This window comes from Anomaloglossus baeobatrachus, chromosome 6 (assembly GCF_048569485.1).
Source record: "Anomaloglossus baeobatrachus isolate aAnoBae1 chromosome 6, aAnoBae1.hap1, whole genome shotgun sequence".
NCBI classification, from domain to species: Eukaryota; Metazoa; Chordata; class Amphibia; order Anura; family Aromobatidae; genus Anomaloglossus; species Anomaloglossus baeobatrachus.
In genome coordinates, this window is record NC_134358.1 from 574,817,646 (window position 1) to 574,839,828 (window position 22,183).

General features: G+C 48.4%; 1 protein-coding gene across 2 annotated transcripts in view; it reads left to right on the forward strand.

Annotated features, from left to right (window-relative positions):
- WNT9A (Wnt family member 9A) overlaps window positions 1–22,183 on the forward strand; it is a 131,413-nt gene that overhangs the window by 92,266 nt on the left and 16,964 nt on the right. For both annotated transcript variants that reach the window (XM_075315891.1, XM_075315892.1), the window contains one exon: window positions 10,273–10,535. In XM_075315891.1, coding sequence (XP_075172006.1) covers window positions 10,273–10,535 — 263 coding nt within the window. The remainder of the gene's footprint in view (window positions 1–10,272; window positions 10,536–22,183) is intronic.

Sequence of the window (22,183 nt, forward strand, 5' to 3'; positions counted from 1 at the left end):
TTCCGCTTCTGATATTTCCTCAGAAATCAGACAAAGTGAAAGGGAATTGTGACCGGGCTCCTGATGGTGAGTGTGTCTGTGCAGTGAACACTAGCTGCATGGTGTGTGTGTCTGTGCAGTGAACACTAGCTGCATGGTGAGTGTGTCTGTGCAGTGAACACTAGCTGCATGGTGAGTGTGTCTGAGGAGTGAACGCTAGCTGCATGGTGAGTGTGTCTGAGGAGTGAACGCTAGCTGCATGGTGAGTGTGTCTGTGCAGTGAACACTAGCTGCGTGGTGTGTGTGTCTGAGGAGTGAACGCTGGCTGCATGGTGAGTGTGTCTGTGCAGTGAACGCTAGCTGCATGGTGAGTGTGTCTGTGCAGTGAACACTAGCTGCATGGTGAGTGTGTCTGAGGAGTGAACGCTGGCTGCATGGTGAGTGTGTCTGAGCAGTGAACGCTAGCTGCATGGTGAGTGTGTCTGAGGAGTGAACGCTAGCTGCATGGTGAGTGTGTCTGAGGAGTGATCGCTAGCTGCATTGTGAGTGTGTCTGAGGAGTGAACACTAGCTGCATGGTGTGTGTGTCTGAGGAGTGAACGCTAGCTGCATGGTGAGTGTGTCTGAGGAGTGAACGCTGGCTGCATGGTGAGTGTGTCTGAGGAGTGAACACTAGCTGCATTGTGAGTGTGTCTGAGGAGTGAACACTAGCTGCATGGTGAGTGTGTCTGAGGAGTGAACGCTAGCTGCATGGTGAGTGTGTCTGAGGAGTGAACGCTAGCTGCATGGTGAGTGTGTCTGAGGAGTGAACGCTAGCTGCATGGTGAGTGTGTCTGAGGAGTGATCGCTAGCTGCATTGTGAGTGTGTCTGAGGAGTGAACACTAGCTGCGTGGTGTGTGTGTCTGAGGAGTGAACGCTAGCTGCATGGTGAGTGTGTCTGAGGAGTGAACGCTGGCTGCATGGTGAGTGTGTCTGAGGAGTGAACACTAGCTGCATTGTGAGTGTGTCTGAGGAGTGAACACTAGCTGCATGGTGAGTGTGTCTGAGGAGTGAACGCTAGCTGCATGGTGAGTGTGTCTGAGGAGTGAACGCTAGCTGCATGGTGAGTGTGTCTGAGGAGTGAAGGCTAGCTGCATGGTGAGTGTGTCTGAGGAGTGAACGCTAGCTGCATGGTGAGTGTGTCTGAGGAGTGATCGCTAGCTGCATGGTGAGTGTGTCTGAGGAGTGATCGCTAGCTGCATGGTGAGTGTGTCTGTGCAGTGAACACTAGCTGCATGGTGAGTGTGTCTGAGCAGTGAACGCTAGCTGCATGGTGAGTGTGTCTGTGCAGAGAACACTAGCTGCGTGGTGTGTGTGTCTGAGGAGTGAACGCTGGCTGCATGGTGAGTGTGTCTGTGCAGTGAACACTAGCTGCATGGTGAGTGTGTCTGTGCAGTGAACACTAGCTGCATGGTGAGTGTGTCTGAGGAGTGAACGCTAGCTGCATGGTGAGTGTGTCTGAGGAGTGAAGGCTAGCTGCATGGTGAGTGTGTCTGAGGAGTGATCGCTAGCTGCATGGTGAGTGTGTCTGAGGAGTGAACGCTAGCTGCATGGTGAGTGTGTCTGAGCAGTGAACGCTAGCTGCATGGTGAGTGTGTCTGAGGAGTGAACGCTGGCTGCATGGTGAGTGTGTCTGAGGAGTGAACACTAGCTGCATGGTGAGTGTGTCTGAGGAGTGAACGCTAGCTGCATGGTGAGTGTGTCTGAGGAGTGAACGCTGGCTGCATGGTGAGTGTGTCTGAGGAGTGAAGGCTAGCTGCATGGTGAGTGTGTCTGAGGAGTGAACGCTGGCTGCATGGTGAGTGTGTCTGTGCAGTGAACGCTAGCTGCATGGTGAGTGTGTCTGAGGAGTGAACGCTAGCTGCATGGTGAGTGTGTCTGAAGAGTGAACGCTAGCTGCATGGTGAGTGTGTCTGAGGAGTGAACACTAGCTGCATGGTGAGTGTGTCTGTGCAGTGAACACTAGCTGCATGGTGAGTGTGTCTGTGCAGTGAACACTAGCTGCGTGGTGTGTGTGTCTGAGGAGTGAACGCTAGCTGCATGGTGAGTGTGTCTGTGCAGTGAACACTAGCTGCGTGGTGTGTGTGTCTGAGGAGTGAACGCTAGCTGCATGGTGAGTGTGTCTGTGCAGTGAACACTAGCTGCGTGGAGTGTGTGTCTGAGGAGTGAACGCTGGCTGCATGGTGAGTGTGTCTGAGCAGTGAACGCTAGCTGCATGGTGAGTGTGTCTGAGCAGTGAACGCTAGCTGCATGGTGAGTGTGTCTGAGGAGTGAACGCTAGCTGCATGGTGAGTGTGTCTGAGGAGTGAACGCTAGCTGCATGGTGAGTGTGTCTGAGGAGTGAACGCTAGCTGCATGGTGAGTGTGTCTGAGGAGTGAACGCTAGCTGCATGGTGAGTGTGTCTGAGGAGTGAACGCTAGCTGCATGGTGAGTGTGTCTGAGGAGTGAACGCTAGCTGCATGGTGAGTGTGTCTGAGGAGTGAACGCTAGCTGCATGGTGAGTGTGTCTGAGGAGTGAACGCTAGCTGCATGGTGAGTGTGTCTGAGGAGTGAACGCTAGCTGCATGGTGAGTGTGTCTGAGGAGTGAACGCTAGCTGCATGGTAAGTGTGTCTGAGGAGTGAACGCTAGCTGCATGGTGAGTGTGTCTGAGGAGTGAACGCTAGCTGCATGGTGAGTGTGTCTGAGGAGTGAACGCTGGCTGCATGGTGAGTGTGTCTGAGGAGTGAACGCTAGCTGCATGGTGAGTGTGTCTGAGGAGTGAACGCTAGCTGCATGGTGAGTGTGTCTGAGGAGTGAACGCTAGCTGCATGGTGAGTGTGTCTGAGGAGTGAACGCTAGCTGCATGGTGAGTGTGTCTGAGGAGTGAACGCTAGCTGCATGGTGAGTGTGTCTGAGGAGTGAACGCTAGCTGCATGGTGAGTGTGTCTGAGGAGTGAACGCTAGCTGCATGGTGAGTGTGTCTGAGCAGTGAACGCTAGCTGCATGGTGAGTGTGTCTGAGGAGTGAACGCTGGCTGCATGGTGAGTGTGTCTGAGGAGTGAACGCTAGCTGCATGGTGAGTGTGTCTGAGGAGTGAACGCTAGCTGCATGGTGAGTGTGTCTGAAGAGTGAACGCTAGCTGCATGGTGAGTGTGTCTGAGGAGTGAACGCTAGCTGCATGGAGAGTGTGTCTGAGGAGTGAACGCTGGCTGCATGGTGAGTGTGTCTGAGGAGTGAACGCTAGCTGCATGGTGAGTGTGTCTGAGGAGTGAACGCTAGCTGCATGGTGAGTGTGTCTGAGCAGTGAACGCTAGCTGCATGGTGAGTGTGTCTGAGGAGTGAACACTAGCTGCCTGAGCATGCCACCTGAAGACAGTCTGCCTCACTGCCTCAGACCAGCTGACAGCTTCATTCTGCAGTAACAGCAGTGGCCGGCACCTTTGCTATGAAGTGCTGCGTTCTACAATTCAAAAGCAAAGGGTTTAGTTGATCCACTCAGTGACGTGGACAACTGAAAGTGCCGAAATGTGCACGACAAATACAATGGCAGGGCCGTGCTAGCCATCTGACAATTGCCATATAGGCTGGTACCTACCCTGGGCTGCTCTGTCACTTGGTATCTCCCAATATCTAAAGCAGTGCAGTGAGGAGAAGAGAGGGGGCGAGCTAAGTGCTGGATCACAGGCTGCAGCAATGCATGATGGAATTTGTAGTAATAGCACACAGTAAGCCGGGGAGGGGAAGACAGAGCTGCAGACACCAGGGAATGCGATCTGCAGGATAAAAGGCTGATATCACTGTAATAAAAATATTGGATGCGAACGATGAATAAAAAGGAAATGAGAGAGTAGTGGATATCATTAATGGCCGTGTGCGGAGTTATTTACACGTTTATACAAGCTGCACATTGTATACAAGCTGCACACTGACACTGCACATTGTATACAAGCTGCACACTGACACTGCACATTGTATACAAGCTGCGCACTGACACTGCACATTGTATACAAGCTGCGCACTGACACTGCACATTGTATACAAGCTGCGCACTGACACTGTACATTGTATACAAGCTGCACACTGACACTGCACATTGTATACAAGCTGCACACTGATACTGCACATTCTATACAAGCTGCACACTGACACTGCACATTGTATACAAGCTGCGCACTGACACTGCACATTGTATACAAGCTGCACACTGACACTGCACATTCTATACAAGCTGCACACTGACACTGCACATTGTATACAAGCTGCGCACCGACACTGCACATTGTATACAAGCTGCGCACTGACACTGCACATTGTATACAAGCTGCGCACTGACACTGCACATTGTATCACAGGGTCAGATCTGCAGCGCTGTCCAAGGAGAAGAAATAAAATGTTTACAAAAATGTGAGGGGTGTACTCACTTCTGTGCTATACTGTATTCTGTGTGTCAGAGATCCTTTTGCTGCAGATTGTGGAGTGACAGCAGTGACTTAATGTTCCCGGGATCATGTCCAGAATATAGCAACATCTGTAGGACGCTCTGCGGGGGCCACAACCGCGTCCCCACCATCCTCACTACAATGCCAGCTCCTGCACAGCAGGGTCTGATCCGCCGCCAGCTGCAGGGCCTGGATATGAAATGCCTGACACCAGTCACCTCCAGAGCTGCAGTCACTATTCTGCTGTTACATCATGTCTTATCCTCCTGTCACCTCCAGAGCTGCAGTCACTATTCTGCTGTTACATCATTTCTTATCCTCCAGTCACCTCCAGAGCTGCAGTCACTATTCTGCTGTTACATCATTTCTTATCCTCCTGTCACCTCCAGAGCTGCACTTAGTATACTGCTGTTACATGATGTCTTATCCTCCAGTCACCTCCAGAGCTGCAGTCACTATTCTGCTGTTACATCATGTATTATCCTCCAATCACCTCCACAGCTGCAGTCACTATTCTGCTATTTACATCATGTCTTATCCTCCAGAGCTGCGGTCACTATTCTGCTGTTGCATCAGGTCTTATTCTCTAGGGACCTCCAGAGCTGCACTCGCTATGCTGCTTTTACATTATGTCTTATCCTCCTGTCACCTCCAGAGCTGCACTCACTATTCTGCTGTTACATCATGTCTTATCCTCCAGTCACCTCCAGAGCTGCAGTCACTATTCTGCTGCTACATCGGGTATTATCCTCCAATCACCTCCAGAGCTGCAGTCACTATTTTGCTTTTACATCATGTCTTATCCTCCAGTCACTTCCAGAGCTGCAGTCACTATTCTGCTGTTACATTGTCTTATCCTCCAGTCACCTCCAGAGCTGCAGTCACTATTCTGCTGTTACATCGTGTATTATCCTCTAATCACCTCCAGAGCTGCAGTCACTATTCTGCTGTTACATCATGTATTATCCTCCAGTCACTTCCAGAGCTGTAGTCACTATTCTGCTGTTACATTGTGTATTATCCTCTAATCACCTCCAGAGCTGCAGTCACTATTCTGCTGTTACATCATGTATTATCCTCCAGTCACTTCCAGAGCTGCAGTCACTATTCTGCTGTTACATTGTCTTATCCTCCAGTCACCTCCAGAGCTGCAGTCACTATTCTGCTGTTACATTGTGTATTATCCTCTAATCACCTCCAGAGCTGCAGTCACTATTCTCCTGTTACATCAGGTCTTATTCTCTAGTCACCTCCAGAGCTGCACTCGCTATACTGCTTTTACATGATGTCTTATCCTCCAATCACCTCCAGAGCTGCAGTCACTATTCTGCTGTTACATTGTGTATTATCCTCCAATCACCTCCAGAGCTGCAGTCACTATTCTGCTGCTACATTATGCCGTATCCTCCAGTCACCTCCAGAGTTGCAGTTAGTATATTGCTGTTACATTGTCTTATCCTCCTGTCACCTCCAAAGCTGCAGTCACTATTCTGCTGTTACATTGTCTTATCCTCCAGTCACCTCCAGAGCTGCAGTCACTATTTTCCTGTTACATCATGTCTTATCCTCCAGTCACCTCCAGAGCTGCAGTCACTATTCTGCTGTTACATCGTGTATTATCCTCCAATCACCTCCAGAGCTGCAGTCACTATTCTGCTGTTACATCAGGTCTTATTCTCTAGTCACCTCCAGAGCTGCACTCGCTATGCTGCTTTTACATCATGTCTTATCCTCCACTCCCCTCCAGAGCTGCAGTCACTATTCTGCCATTAAATCAGGAATCGGGGTCCTGTGTGGATTCTCTGTAATTGAATCTTGGATGTCCTATGACCCGCAGCTCCTTTGCTGCTGACCCCTGATCCTCTGTCATCCGTATGTGAGGAGTGGGGGGTCCTGACCCATAAGGGGCTGTTATTTCAGGGCCTGTGATCCTGGGGGGGCAGTGCTTACTGCTGTGGCTACAGTGTATGCACATCGGCAGTGTTATTCTCTTGTGCTGAGGGTTTGTTACAGTGTATCGGTGCAGACAATCCTCTGTGAGTGATGCACACCGGCAGTGTTATTCTCGCTTGTGCTGAGGGTTTGTTACAGTGTGTCGGTGCAGACAATCCTCTGTGAGTGATGCACACTGGCAGTGTTATTCTCTTGTGCTGAGGGTTTGTTACAGTGTGTCGGTGCAGACAATCCTCTGTGAGTGATGCACACCGGCAGTGTTATTGTCTTGTGCTGAGGGTTTGTTACAGTGTGTCAGTGCAGACAATCCTCTGTGAGTGATGCACACCGGCAGTGTTATTCTCTTGTGCTGAGGGTTTGTTACAGTGTATCAGTGCAGACAATCCTCTGTGAGTGATGCACACCAGCAGTGTTATTCTCTTGTGCTGAGGGTTTGTTACAGTGTATCGGTGCAGACAATCCTCTGTGAGTGATGCACACCGGCAGTGTTATTCTCTTGTGCTGAGGGTTTGTTACAGTGTGTCGGTACAGACAATCCTCTGTGAGTGATGCACACCGGCAGTGTTATTCTCTTGTGCTGAAGGTTTGTTACAGTGTGTCGGTGCAGACAATCCTCTGTGAGTGAGGCACACCGGCAGTGTTATTCTCTTGTGCTGAGGGTTTGTTACAGTGTGTCGGTGCAGACAATCCTCTGTGAGTGAGGCACACCGGCAGTGTTATTCTCTTGTGCTGAGGGTTTGTTACAGTGTGTCGGTGCAGACAATCCTCTGTGAGTGATGCACACCGGCAGTGTTATTCTCGCTTGTGCTGAGGGTTTGTTACAGTGTATCAGTGCAGACAATCATTTGTGAGTGAGGCACATCGGCAGTGTTATTCTCTTATGCTGAGGTTTTGTTACAGTGTATCGGTGCAGACAATCCTCTGTGAGTGATGCACATCGGCAGTGTTATTCTCTTATGCTGAGGTTTTGTTACAGTGTATCGGTGCAGACAATCCTCTGTGAGTGATGCACACCAGCAGTGTTATTCTCTTGTGCTGAGGGTTTGTTACAGTGTGTCGGTGCAGACAATCCTCTGTGAGTGATGCACACCGGCAGTGTTATTCTCGCTTGTGCTGAGGGTTTGTTACAGTGTATCGGTGCAGACAATCCTCTGTGAGTGAGGCACATCGGCAGTGTTATTCTCTTGTGCTGAGGGTTTGTTACAGTGTGTCGGTGCAGACAATCCTCTGTGAGTGATGCACACCGGCAGTGTTATTCTCGCTTGTGCTGAGGGTTTGTTGCTTGTGCTGAGGGTTTGTTACAGTGTATCGGTGCAGACAATCCTCTCTGAGTGAGGCACATCGGCAGTGTTATTCTCTTATGCTGAGGTTTTGTTACAGTGTATCGGTGCAGACAATCCTCTGTGAGTGATGCACACCGGCAGTGTTATTCTCGCTTGTGCTGAGGGTTTGTTACAGTGTGTCGGTGCAGACAATCCTCTGTGAGTGATGCACACTGGCAGTGTTATTCTCTTGTGCTGAGGGTTTGTTACAGTGTGTCGGTGCAGACAATCCTCTGTGAGTGATGCACACTGGCAGTGTTATTCTCTTGTGCTGAGGGTTTGTTACAGTGTGTCGGTGCAGACAATCCTCTGTGAGTGATGCACACCGGCAGTGTTATTGTCTTGTGCTGAGGGTTTGTTACAGTGTGTCGGTGCAGACAATCCTCTGTGAGTGATGCACACCAGCAGTGTTATTCTCTTGTGCTGAGGGTTTGTTACAGTGTGTCGGTGCAGACAATCCTCTGTGAGTGATGCACACCGGCAGTGTTATTCTCGCTTGTGCTGAGGGTTTGTTACAGTGTATCAGTGCAGACAATCCTCTGTGAGTGAGGCACACCGGCAGTGTTATTCTCTTGTACTGAGGGTTTGTTACAGTGTATCAGTGCAGACAATCCTCTGTGAGTGAGGCACACCGGCAGTGCTATTCTCTTGTGCTGAGGGTTTGTTACAGTGTGTCGGTGCAGACAATCCTCTGTGAGTGATGCACACCGGCAGTGTTATTCTCTTGTGCTGAGGGTTTGTTACAGTGTGTCGGTGCAGACAATCCTCTGTGAGTGATGCACACCGGCAGTGTTATTCTCTTGTGCTGAGGGTTTGTTACAGTGTATCGGTGCAGACAATCCTCTGTGAGTGATGCACACCTTCAGTGTTATTCTCTTGTGCTGAGGGTTTGTTAGTGTATCGGTGCAGACAATCCTCTGTGAGTGATGCACACCGGCAGTGTTATTCTCTTGTGCTGAGGGTTTGTTACAGTGTATCAGTGCAGACAATCCTCTGTGAGTGATGCACACCGGCAGTGTTATTCTCTTGTGCTGAGGGTTTGTTACAGTGTATCGGTGCAGACAATCCTCTGTGAGTGATGCACAAAGGCAGTGTTATTCTTTTGTGCTGAGGGTTTGTTACAGTGTATCGGTGCAGACAATCCTCTGTGAGTGATGCACACCGGCAGTGTTATTCTCGCTTGTTCTGAGGGTTTGTTACAGTGTATCGGTGCAGACCATCCTCTGTGAGTGATGCACACCGGCAGTGTTATTCTCGCTTGTGCTGAGGGTTTGTTACAGTGTATCAGTGCAGACAATCCTCTGTGAGTGATGCACACCGGCAGTGTTATTCTCTTGTGCGGAGGGTTTGTTACAGTGTATCAGTGCAGACAATCCTCTGTGAGTGATGCACACTGGCAGTGTTATTCTCTCTTTTGCTGAGGGTTTGTTACAGTGTATCGGTGCAGACAATCCTCTGTGAGTGATGCACACCGGCAGTGTTATTCTCACTTGTGCTGAGGGTTTGTTACAGTGTATCAGTGCAGGCAATCCTCTGTGAGTGATGCACACCGGCAGTGTTATTCTCTTGTGCTGAGGTTTTGTTACAGTTTATCGGTGCAGACAATCCTCTGTGAGTGATGCACATCGGCAGTGTTATTCTCTTGTGCTGAGGGTTTGTTACATTGTATCAGTGCAGACAATCCTCTGTGAGTGATGCACACTGGCAGTGTTATTCTCTTGTGCTGAGGGTTTGTTACAGTGTATCAGTGCAGACAATCCTCTGTGAGTGATGCACACCGGCAGTGTTATTCTCTTGTGCTGAGGGTTTGTTACAGTGTATCGGTGCAGACAATCCTCTGTGAGTGATGCACACCGGCAGTGTTATTCTCTTGTGCTGAGGGTTTGTTACATTGTATCAGTGCAGACAATCCTCTGTGAGTGATGCACACCGGCAGTGTTATTCTCTTGTGCTGAGGGTTTGTTACAGTGTATCGGTGCAGACAATCCTCTGTGAGTGATGCACACCGGCAGTGTTATTCTCTTGTGCTGAGGGTTTGTTACATTGTATCAGTGCAGACAATCCTCTGTGAGTGATGCACACGGGCAGTGTTATTCTCTTGTGCTGAGGGTTTGTTACAGTGTATCGGTGCAGTCAATCCTCTGGGATGTGAAGGGTTATTGTCGCGGCCAGTGATGTGAGAAGCGCTGAAACCAGAGAGCTGCGGGTGGAGGACCCAGGAGACGCCGGCGGGAGAATGGCCGTATTCACCTCTGCTTTTCTTGTGCAGCCATGTGCCTCGCTGGGGAGACTCCGGGGGTGTAATCCGAATATTGTGCGGTGGTGACTGGCGCTGCCGTCTGTGAGGAGCTCCGCTTGCTGCCAGTGAATTGTCCTGATCTTCTGTCCTGAGGGTTTGTTACAATGTATCAGTGCTGTCAGTCTGGAGTCCAGGCTGGTGGAGCATTGTCTACACTGGATACAATTGTAGCAAAGCCTCAGCTGTGATCCGTGTCAGCGGTGACTTTCTCTGGATGAGGACACGCTCCGTTGACCATTTCCCGCTCTTCCTATTTCAGGGTTCAAGGAGACCGCCTTCCTCTTCGCCATCTCCTCTGCTGGACTCACCCACGCCATGGCGAAGGCGTGCAGCGCGGGGCGGATGGAGCGCTGCACGTGTGACGAGGCGCCGGACCTGGAGAACAGGGAGGCCTGGCAATGGGGCGGCTGCGGAGACAACCTGAAATACAGCAACAAGTTTGTCAAGGAATTTCTGGGCAAAAAATCCGACCGAGATCTGCGAGCGCGAATGGACTTACATAACACCAACGTGGGGATGAAGGTGAGGAGTCCGGGAGAAGCACGGGGGCCGCCTCGGGGGTCTGACCTCCCAGCGGACCCCAATAGGTGGGGAGGGGGTCTTACCTGTGCAGGGATGGTGGTGAGGGAACAGTCGGCTCATGAGGCTGCGACTGACTCTGTATGTCGGTCCAGATGGCTAGTGCCACAGCCGTCCACACAAGGAGGGATGAGCGGGCCCGTGAAGTTCAGGCCCGCCGGCTTCAGTATAAGTCAATCAATGGTGACCTGAGCCAGTGTGCTGTAAAATGATCGTAGTAAGAGTTAGGGGGCTGCAAAATAGGAAACAAATGTGGATATTTTTCATAACCAACAATGGAAAAGCAGACAAGGTTGTTGGGCCCCTCCTAGCCTAAAAATAGCAGCCCGCAGGCACCCTAGAAGTGATGCATCCATTAGATGCTCCGATTCTGGTGCTTCACCCCGGCTCTTACTGATTCCCCTGGTTCGGTGGTAATCAAAGTAATACTTTTGGGTTTGATGTCAGTTGTGTAGTGTCTGCTGGCATCAAGCCCAGGAGTTTGTAATGCAGAGGCGTCTGAGATACCCCCATTACTGACCCGGCAAGTGTAGAGTTAAAAAAGACAGAGGGGAAAAAGAAAAATTGACTAAAGACTCCTCTTCAAGACGGCTTCAAATTAAACACTCGAAATTCAGAATAATCCAAACAGTAATGTCCCATGAGGCCCATCGATTCCTATCGAGCCTTGTTCTGAGAACCTTTACAGAACGAGGCTCCATACATATCGATGGCCATTGAGGGACATTACTCTTTGGATTAGGTCGGAAGTTCCCGAATTTATTTTGAAGCAATAAATTGGTGAAGGAGGGAGTGTGGGGGGGTCTGTAATCAAATAAACATTCTCTTTCCTGTCTGTGTGTGTGTGTGTGTGGGCTAGTAATGGGGATGTCTGATACACGCCTCTCCATTACTAACCCCTGGGATTGATGCCAGCTGACATTAAACAGCTGACAGCAACCCAAAAGGTAGTACCTCAATTGCCACCGCAGCAGGGTAATCGGAAGAGCCGATTAAAGCACCGAAATCGCATCATCTAATGGCTGTGCCACTTCTGCGGCAGCTACAGGCTGATGAATGATTTTTAGGCTGGTCCTCGTTCTGGTCCTCGTTCTGGTCCTCGGTGTGGTCGTTGTTCTGGTCCTCGTTCTGGTTCCCGTTTTGGTCGTTGGTCTGGTCCTCGGTCTGGTCCTCGGTCTTGTCCTCGTTCTGGTTGTTCTGATTCTGGTTCTCATTCCCGTTCTGGTTCCCATTCTAGTTTTAGTTCTCGTTCTAGTCCTCGTTCTGGTCCCTGTTCTGGTCCCCGTTCTTGTTCTGGTCCCCATTCTGGTCCTCGTTCTGGTCGTGGTTCTGGTCCTTGTTCTGGTCGTGGTTCTGGTCCTCGTTCTGGTCCTCGTTCTTGTTCTGGTTGTTGTGATTCTGGTTTTCATTCTGATCCTCGTTCTGATTCTCGTTCTGATCCTCGTTCTGGTTCTGGTTCTCGTTCTGGTTCTCGTTCTGGTCCTTGTTCTGGTCCTTGTTCTGGTTCTCGTTCTGGTTCTGGTTCTCATTCTGGTTCTCGTTCTGGTTCTCGTTCTGGTCCTTGTTCTGGTCCTTGTTCTGGTCCTTGTTCTGGTTCTCGTTCTGGTCCTTGTTCTGGTTCTCGTTCTGGTTCTCGTTCTGGTTCTCGTTCTGGTTCTCGTTCTGGTTCTCGTTCTGGTTCTCGTTCTGGTCCTCGTTCTGGTCCTCCTTCTGGTCCTTGTTCTGGTTCTCGTTCTGGTTTTCGTTCTCGTTCTGGTTCTCATTCTGGTCCTTGTCAGGTCCTTGTCAGGTCCTCGTTCTGGTCCTCGTTCTGGTCCTCGTTCTGGTTTTCGTTCTCGTTCTGGTTCTCGTTCTGGTCCTCGTTCTGGTTCTCGTTCTGGTCCTCGTTCTTGTTCTCGTTATGGTCCTCGTTCTTGTTCTGGTTCTCGTTCTGGTCCTCGATCTTGTTCTTGTTATGGTCCTCATTCTGGTTCTCATTCCGGTTCTGGTTCTCGTTTTGGTTCTCGTTCTGGTTCTCGTTCTGGTCCTCATAATGGTTTATTGTAGTCCTGATTTATAGCTCCATAGTGTTTCTTACTAATAACCTTCGGCGTCCCAGTCTCCAATGTCCCCCACCCTACCATGGCACGTATCCTGCTCGTACGCCCTCCACCACTGTTTTAGCAGGTCATGTTGGGTTGTCCCTCGCGTAGTGTGACCGGTGAATGTTGGGTTGTCCCGCGCGTGGTGTGACTGGTGAATGTTGGGTTGTCCCGCTCGTGATGTGATCGGTGAATGTTGGGTTGTCCCGCGTGGTGTGACCGGTGAATGTTGGGTTGTCCCGCTCGTGATGTGACTGGTGAATGTTGGGTTGTCCCGCTCGTGATGTGATCGGTGAATGTTGGGTTGTACCGCGCGTGGTGTGACCGGTGAATGTTGGGTTGTCCCGCGCGTGGTGTGACCGGTGAATGTTGGGTTCTCTCTCGCGTGGTGTGACTGGTGAATGTTGGGTTGTCCCGCGCGTGGTGTGACTGGTGAATGTTGGATTGTCCCGCGCGTGGTGTGACCGGTGAATGTTGGGTTCTCCCTTGCGTGGTGTGACTGGTGAATGTTGGGTTGTCCCGCGCGTGGTGTGACTGGTGAATGTTGGGTTCTCCCTCGCGTGGTGTGACTGGTGAATGTTGAGTTGTCCCTCGCGTGGTGTGACCGGTGAATGTTGGGTTGTCTCTCGCGTGGTGTGACCGGTGAATGTTGGGTTGTCCCGCGCGTGGTGTGACCGGTGAATGTTGGGTTGTCCCGCGCGTGGTGTGACTGGTGAATGTTGGGTTGTCCCGCGCGTGGTGTGACTGGTGAATGTTGGGTTGTCCCTCGCGTGGTGTGACCGGTGAATGTTGGGTTTTCCCGCGCGTGGTGTGACCGGTGAATGTTGGGTTGTCTCTCGCGTGGTGTGACCGGTGAATGTTGGGTTGTCCCGCGCGTGGTGTGACCGGTGAATGTTGGGTTGTCCCTCGCGTGGTGTGACCGGTGAATGTTGGGTTGTCCCGCGCGTGGTGTGACTGGTGAATGTTGGGTTGTCCCTCGCGTGGTGTGACTGGTGAATGTTGGGTTGTCCCTCGCGTGGTGTGACCGGTGAATGTTGGGTTGTCTCTCGCGTGGTGTGACCGGTGAATGTTGGGTTGTCCCGCGCGTGGTGTGACTGGTGAATGTTGGGTTGTCCCGCGCGTGGTGTGACTGGTGAATGTTGGGTTGTCTCTTGCGTGGTGTGACCGGTGAATGTTGGGTTGTCCCGCGCGTGGTGTGACCGGTGAATGTTGGGTTGTCCCGCGCGTAGTGTGACCGGTGAATGTTGGGTTGTCCCGCGCGTGGTGTGACCGGTGAATGTTGGGTTGTCCCTCGCGTGGTGTGACCGGTGAATGTTGGGTTGTCCCGCGCGTGGTGTGACTGGTGAATGTTGGGTTGTCCCTCGCGTGGTGTGACCGGTGAATGTTGGGTTGTCCCGCGCGTGGTGTGACCGGTGAATGTTGGGTTGTCTCTCGCGTGGTGTGACCGGTGAATGTTGGGTTGTCCCGCGCGTGGTGTGACCGGTGAATGTTGGGTTGTCTCTCGCGTGGTGTGACCGGTGAATGTTGGGTTGTCTCTCGCGTGGTGTGACCGGTGAATGTTGGGTTGTCCCGCGCGTGGTGTGACCGGTGAATGTTGGGTTGTCTCTCGCGTGGTGTGACCGGTGAATGTTGGGTTGTCCCGCGCGTGGTGTGACCGGTGAATGTTGGGTTGTCTCTCGCGTGGTGTGACTGGTGAATGTTGGGTTGTCCCGCGCGTGGTGTGACTGGTGAATGTTGGGTTGTCTCTCGCGTGGTGTGACCGGTGAATGTTGGGTTGTCCCGCGCGTGGTGTGACCGGTGAATGTTGGGTTGTCTCTCGCGTGGTGTGACTGGTGAATGTTGGGTTGTCTCTCGCGTGGTGTGACCGGTGAATGTTGGGTTGTCTCTCGCGTGGTGTGACCAGTGAATGTTGGGTTGTCTCTCGCGTGGTGTGACTGGTGAATGTTGGGTTGTCTCTCGCGTGGTGTGACCGGTGAATGTTGGGTTGTCTCTCGCGTGGTGTGACTGGTGAATGTTGGGTTGTCTCTCGCGTGGTGTGACCGGTGAATGTTGGGTTGTCTCTCGCGTGGTGTGACCGGTGAATGTTGGCTCGTCTGCCCAGTTATGGAGGAGTGACCTCATCTCGCAGAGTTTGACATCATGGCCTCGTTGTGTCGAGTCTTTGCTCCCGGCGTGACCTCAGTCTCCAATGAAGTGTGCGTCACTGGCGCGGACAAGCGCAATTAAAGTCCGGGCGTCTTCAGTGGCTTCTTTCTGGAGATGTCCGCCATGTAAATACTGCCATTATTAAAAACACAATTTCCTCTCGGCTGCCAAATCCAGAGAAAGGAGAAGTCCGGCCCTCCCCTCCCCCCCCTGCCCCCCCCCCCCGCCTTCTCCAGACCTCACCCGAGCCCAAACTCCAGCGCTTTGTGTTTTTCTAATAAAAGCAAATAATTCTAACAAGTTCATGGATCTGATCCAAGAGAGGAAACGGGAGGGAAATCCAATATATACTAGAAGAACATGACACGCAGAGCGCCAGGAGGAATAATACCGCACTACAACATCACATGTAATGTGTGCCCATCTGTACAGAAATACAACTGCTATACTACTGCCCCCCGTGTGCAGGAATATCACTACTATAATACTGCCCCCTATGTACAAGAATATAACTACTATAATACTGCTCCTATATACAAGAATATAACTACTATAATACTGCCCCTATATACAAGAATATAACTACTATATTCTTGTACATAGGGGCAGTATTATAGTAGTTATATTCTTGTATATAGGGGCAGTATTATAGTAGTTATATTCTTGTACATAGGGGCAGTATTATAGTAGTTATATTCTTGTATATAGGGGCAGTATTATAGCAGTTATATTCTTGTACATAGGGAGCAGTATTATAGTAGTTATATTCTTGTACATAGGGGCAGTATTATAGTAGTTATATTCTTGTATATAGGGGCAGTATTATAGTAGTTATATTCTTGTACATAGGGGCAGTATTATAGTAGTTATATTCTTGTACATAGGGGGCAGTATTATAGTAGTTATATTCTTGTACATAGGGGCAGTATTACAAGAATGTATGTACAAGAATTTAACTACTATAATACTGCCCCTATGTACAAGAATATAACTACTATAATACTGCCCCCTATGTACAAGAATATAACTGCTATAATACTGCCCCTATATACAAGAATATAACTACTATAATACTGCCCCTATGTACAAGAATATAACTACTATAATACTGCCCCTATGTACAAGAATATAACTACTATAATACTGCCCCTATGTACAAGAATATAACTACTATAATACTGCCCCTATATACAAGAATATAACTACGATAATGCTGCCCCTTATGTACAAGAATATAACTAATATAATACTGCCCCCTATGTACAAGAATATAACTATTATAATACTGCCCCTTATGTACAAGAATATAACTACTATAATACTGCCACCTATATACAAGAATATAACTACTATAATACTGCCCCTATGTACAAGTATATAACTACTATAATACTGCCCCTATATACAAGAATATAACTACGATAATACTGCCCCTATATACAAGAATATAACTACTATAATACTGCCCCTTATGTACAAGAATATAACTACTATAATACTGCCCCCTATGTACAAGAATATAACTACTATAATACTGCCCCTATGTACAAGAATATAACTACTATAATACTGCCACCTATATACAAGAATATAACTACTATAATACTGCCCCTATGTACAAGAATATAACTAATATAATACTGCCCCTTATGTACAAGAATATAACTAATATAATACTGCCACCTATATACAAGAATATAACTACTATAATACTGCCCCTATGTACAAGTATATAACTACTATAATACTGCCCCTATATACAAGAATATAACTACGATAATACTGCCCCTATATACAAGAATATAACTACTATAATACTGCCCCTTATGTACAAGAATATAACTACTATAATACTGCTCCCATGTACAAGAATATAACTACTATAATACTGCTCCTATGTACAAGAATATAACTACTATAATACTGCCCCCTATGTACAAGAATATAACTACTATAATACTGCCCCTATATACAAGAATATAACTACTATAATACTGCCCCCTATGTACAAGAATATAACTACTATAATACTGCCCCTATATACAAGAATATAACTACTATAATACTGCCCCCTATGTACAAGAATATAACTACTATAATACTGCCCCCTATGTACAAGAATATAACTACTATAATACTGCCCCTATATACAAGAATATAACTACTATAATACTGCCCCCTATGTACAAGAATATAACTACTATAATACTGCCCCTATATACAAGAATATAACTACTATAATACTGCCCCCTATGTACAAGAATATAACTACTATAATACTGCCCCCTATGTACAAGAATATAACTACTATAATACTGCCCCTATATACAAGAATATAACTACTATAATACTGCCCCCTATGTACAAGAATATAACTACTATAATACTGCCCCCTATACACAAGAATATATCTACTATAATACTGCCCCTATGTACAAGAATATAACTACTATAATACTGCCCCTATGTACAAGAATATAACTACTATAATACTGCCCCTATATACAAGAACATAACTACTATAATACTGCCCCCTATGTACAAGAATATAACTACTAGAATACTGCCCCTATGTACAAGAATATAACTACTATAATACTGCCCCTATATCTAATATATAAAGCTGAATGTGTGTATGTATGTGTGTGTGTGTGTGTGTGTATGTCCGGGATTGGCATCTGCACCGTCGCAGCTACAGCCACAAAATTTTGCACACTCACACTTCTGGACCCCGAGAGCGTCATAGGTTATGTTTTGAAGGGAAATTTTAACCCCGCGCTTTACAGTTATTCACCAAAAACCTGCCTCCATTAAAGCGAATAGAGTTGGGAGCCACAGTGCAGCCAGAACTTCAGAAGATTGCGCAGCCACGCCCTTATATGGAATGTTGGCGTGTCACAATGCAGCCAGGGAAAGAGGCAGACACAGACAAAGAAAGAGGCAGACACAGACAGGGAAAGAGGCAGACACAGACAGGGAAAGAGGCATACACAGACAGAGTAAGAAACAGACATAGACAGGGTAAGAGACAGACACAAAGAGACAGACACAGACAAAGAGACAGACAGGGAAAGAGAGGGAAAGTGACAGACAAAGACAGGTAAAGAGACAGACAGGGAAAGAGAGGGAAAGTGACAGACAAAGACAGGTAAAGAGACAGGGAAAGAGACAGACAGGGAAAGAGACAGACAGGGAAAGAGACAGACAGGGAAAGAGACAGACAGGGAAAGAGACAGACAGGGAAAGAGACAGACAGGGAAAGAGACAGACAGGGAAAGAGACAGACAGGGACAGAGACAGACAGGGACAGAGACAGACAGGGACAGAGACAGACAGGGACAGAGACAGACCGGGAAAGAGACAGACCGGGAAAGAGACAGACCGGGAAAGAGACAGACCGGGAAAGAGACAGACCGGGAAAGAGACAGACCGGGAAAGAGACAGACCGGGAAAGTGACAGAGGTAAATAGACCGACAAAGCGATAGATAGACAGACAGATAGATAGACAGAGAGATATATACAGAGGGGGAGACAGATATTATAATTACATTTCTATCTATTTGTTTTGTGGTTCTTGTGTGCAGAATACATTTTTGTTAATACATTCTATTTTGTTAACAGCAGTTATTAACCCGGGTGAAGCCGGGTAGTACAGCGAGTCTAAGAATATAACTGCTGCTCAGTTGTCTTATAGCGGTGGTATATTATGGGCACAGTATGATAATCTCCGGCTGACTGCGTCTTGGTTTGTTAGATGACCGGCATAGGATTATCTGTGATGTCATTGTTCATTGTCTTCCGGTGACTTGTGATGTCACAGTCTATATCAGGGTGTGGTGAGTTGTGATGTCACAGTCTATATCAGGGTCTGGTGAGTTGTGATGTCACAGTCTATATCAGGGGTCTGGAGAGTTGTGATGTCACAGTCTATATCAGGGTCCGGTGAGTTGTGATGTCACAGTCTATATCAGGATCCGGTGAGTTGTGATGTCACAGTCTATATCAGGGGTCTGGAGAGTTGTGATGTCACAGTCTATATCAGGGTCTGGAGAGTTGTGATGTCACAGTCTATATCAGGGTCCGGTGAGTTGTGATGTCACAGTCTATATCAGGGTCCGGTGAGTTGTGATGTCACAGTCTATATCAGGGTCTGGTGAGTTGTGATGTCACAGTCTATATCAGGGTCTGGTGAGTTGTGATGTCACAGTCTATATCAGGGTCTGGTGAGTTGTGATGTCACAGTCTATATCAGGGTCCGGTGAGTTGTGATGTCACAGTCTATATCAGGGTCCGGTGAGTTGTGATGTCACAGTCTATATCAGGGTCCGGTGAGTTGTGATGTCACAGTCTATATCAGGGTCCGGTGAGTTGTGATGTAACAGTCTATATCAGGGTCCGGTGAGTTGTGATGTCACAGTCTATATCAGGGTCCGGTGAGTTGTGATGTCACAGTCTATATCAGGGTCCGGTGAGTTGTGATGTCACAGTCTATATCAGGGTCCGGTGAGTTGTGATGTCACAGTCTATATCAGGGTCCGGTGAGTTGTGATGTCACAGTCTATATCAGGGTGTGGTGAGTTGTGATGTCACAGTCTATATCAGGGTCCGGTGAGTTGTGATGTCACAGTCTATATCAGGGTCCGGTGAGTTGTGATGTCACAGTCTATATCAGGGTCCGGTGAGTTGTGATGTCACAGTCTATATCAGGGTCCGGTGAGTTGTGATGTCACAGTCTATATCAGGGTCTGGTGAGTTGTGATGTCACAGTCTATATCAGGGTGTGGTGAGTTGTGATGTCACAGTCTATATCAGGGTCTGGTGAGTTGTGATGTCACAGTCTATATCAGGGTGTGGTGAGTTGTGATGTCACAGTCTATATCAGGGTCTGGTGAGTTGTGATGTCACAGTCTATATCAGGGTGTGGTAAGTTGTGATGTCACAGTCTATATCAGGGTCCGGTGAGTTGTGATGCCACAGTCTATATCAGGGTGTGGTGAGTTGTGATGTCACAGTCTATATCAGGGTGTGGTGAGTTGTGATGTCACAATCTATATCAGGGTCCGGTGAGTTGTGATGTCACAGTCTATATCAGGGTGTGGAGAGTTGTGATGTCACAGTCTATATCAGGGTCCGGTGAGTTGTGATGTCACAGTCTATATCAGGGTCCGGTGAGTTGTGAAGTCACAGTCTATATCAGGGGTCTGCAGAGTTGTGATGTCACAGTCTAAAACAGGGTCCGGTAAGTTGTGATGTCACAGTCTATATCAGGGTGTGGTGAGTTGTGATGTCACAGTCTATATCAGGGTGTGGTGAGTTGTGATGTCACAGTCTATATCAGGGTCCGGTGAGTTGTGATGTCACAGTCTATATCAGGGTGTGGTGAGTTGTGATGTCACAGTCTATATCAGGGTCCGGTGAGTTGTGATGTCACAGTCTATATCAGGATCCGGTGAGTTGTGATGTCACAGTCTATATCAGGGTCCGGTGAGTTGTGATGTCACAGTCTATATCAGGGTCCGGTGAGTTGTGATGTCACAGTCTATATCAGGGTCCGGTGAGTTGTGATGTCACAGTCTATATCAGGGGTCTGGAGAGTTGTGATGTCACAGTCTATATCAGGGTCCGGTGAGTTGTGATGTCACAGTCTATATCAGGGTCCGGTGAGTTGTGATGTCACAGTCTATATCAGGGTCCGGTGAGTTGTGATGTCACAGTCTATATCAGGGTGTGGAGAGTTGTGATGTCACAGTCTATATCAGGATCCGGTGAGTTGTGATGTCACAGTCTATATCAGGATCCGGTGAGTTGTGATGTCACAGTCTATATCAGGGTCCGGTGAGTTGTGATGTCACAGTCTATATCAGGGTTTGGTGAGTTGTGATGTCACAGTCTATATCAGGGTCCGGTGAGTTGTGATGTCACAGTCTATATCAGGGTTTGGTGAGTTGTGATGTCACAGTCTATATCAGGGTCTGGTGAGTTGTGATGTCACAGTCTATATCAGGGTCCGGTGAGTTGTGATGTCACAGTCTATATCAGGGTCCGGTGAGTTGTGATGTCACAGTCTATATCAGGGTCCGGTGAGTTGTGATGTCACAGTCTATATCAGGGTCTGGTGAGTTGTGATGTCACAGTCTATATCAGGGTTTGGTGAGTTGTGATGTCACAGTCTATATCAGGGTCCGGTGAGTTGTGATGTCACAGTCTATATCAGGGTCCGGTGAGTTGTGATGTCACAGTCTATATCAGGGTGTGGTGAGTTGTGATGTCACAGTCTATATCAGGGTTTGGTGAGTTGTGATGTCACAGTCTATATCAGGGTCCGGTGAGTTGTGATGTCACAGTCTATATCAGGGTCCGGTGAGTTGTGATGTCACAGTCTATATCAGGGTCCGGTGAGTTGTGATGTCACAGTCTATATCAGGGTCCGGTGAGTTGTGATGTCACAGTCTATATCAGGGTTTGGTGAGTTGTGATGTCACAGTCTATATCAGGGTCTGGTGAGTTGTGATGTCACAGTCTATATCAGGGTCTGGTGAGTTGTGATGTCACAGTCTATATCAGGGTCTGGTGAGTTGTGATGTCACAGTCTATATCCGGTGAGTTGTGATGTCACAGTCTATATCAGGGTCCGGTGAGTTGTGATGTCACAGTCTATATCAGGGTCCGGTGAGTTGTGATGTCACAGTCTATATCAGGGTCCGGTGAGTTGTGATGTCACAGTCTATATCAGGGTGTGGTGAGTTGTGATGTCACAGTCTATATCAGGGTCTGGTGAGTTGTGATGTCACAGTCTATATCCGGTGAGTTGTGATGTCACAGTCTATATCAGGGTCTGGTGAGTTGTGATGTCACAGTCTATATCAGGGGTCGGTGAGTTGTGATGTCACAGTCTATATCAGGGTCCGGTGAGTTGTGATGTCACAATCTATATCAGGGTGTGGTGAGTTGTGATGTCACAGTCTATATCAGGGTGTGGTGAGTTGTGATGTCACAGTCTATATCAGGGTCCGGTGAGTTGTGATGTCACAGTCTATATCAGGGTGTGGTGAGTTGTGATGTCACAGTCTATATCAGGGTCTGGTGAGTTGTGATGTCACAGTCTATATCCGGTGAGTTGTGATGTCACAGTCTATATCAGGGTCTGGTGAGTTGTGATGTCACAGTCTATATCAGGGTCTGGTGAGTTGTGATGTCACAGTCTATATCAGGGGTCGGTGAGTTGTGATGTCACAGTCTATATCAGGGTCTGGTGAGTTGTGATGTCACAGTCTATATCAGGGTCCGGTGAGTTGTGATGTCACAGTCTATATCAGGGTGTGGTGAGTTGTGATGTCACAGTCTATATCAGGGTCTGGTGAGTT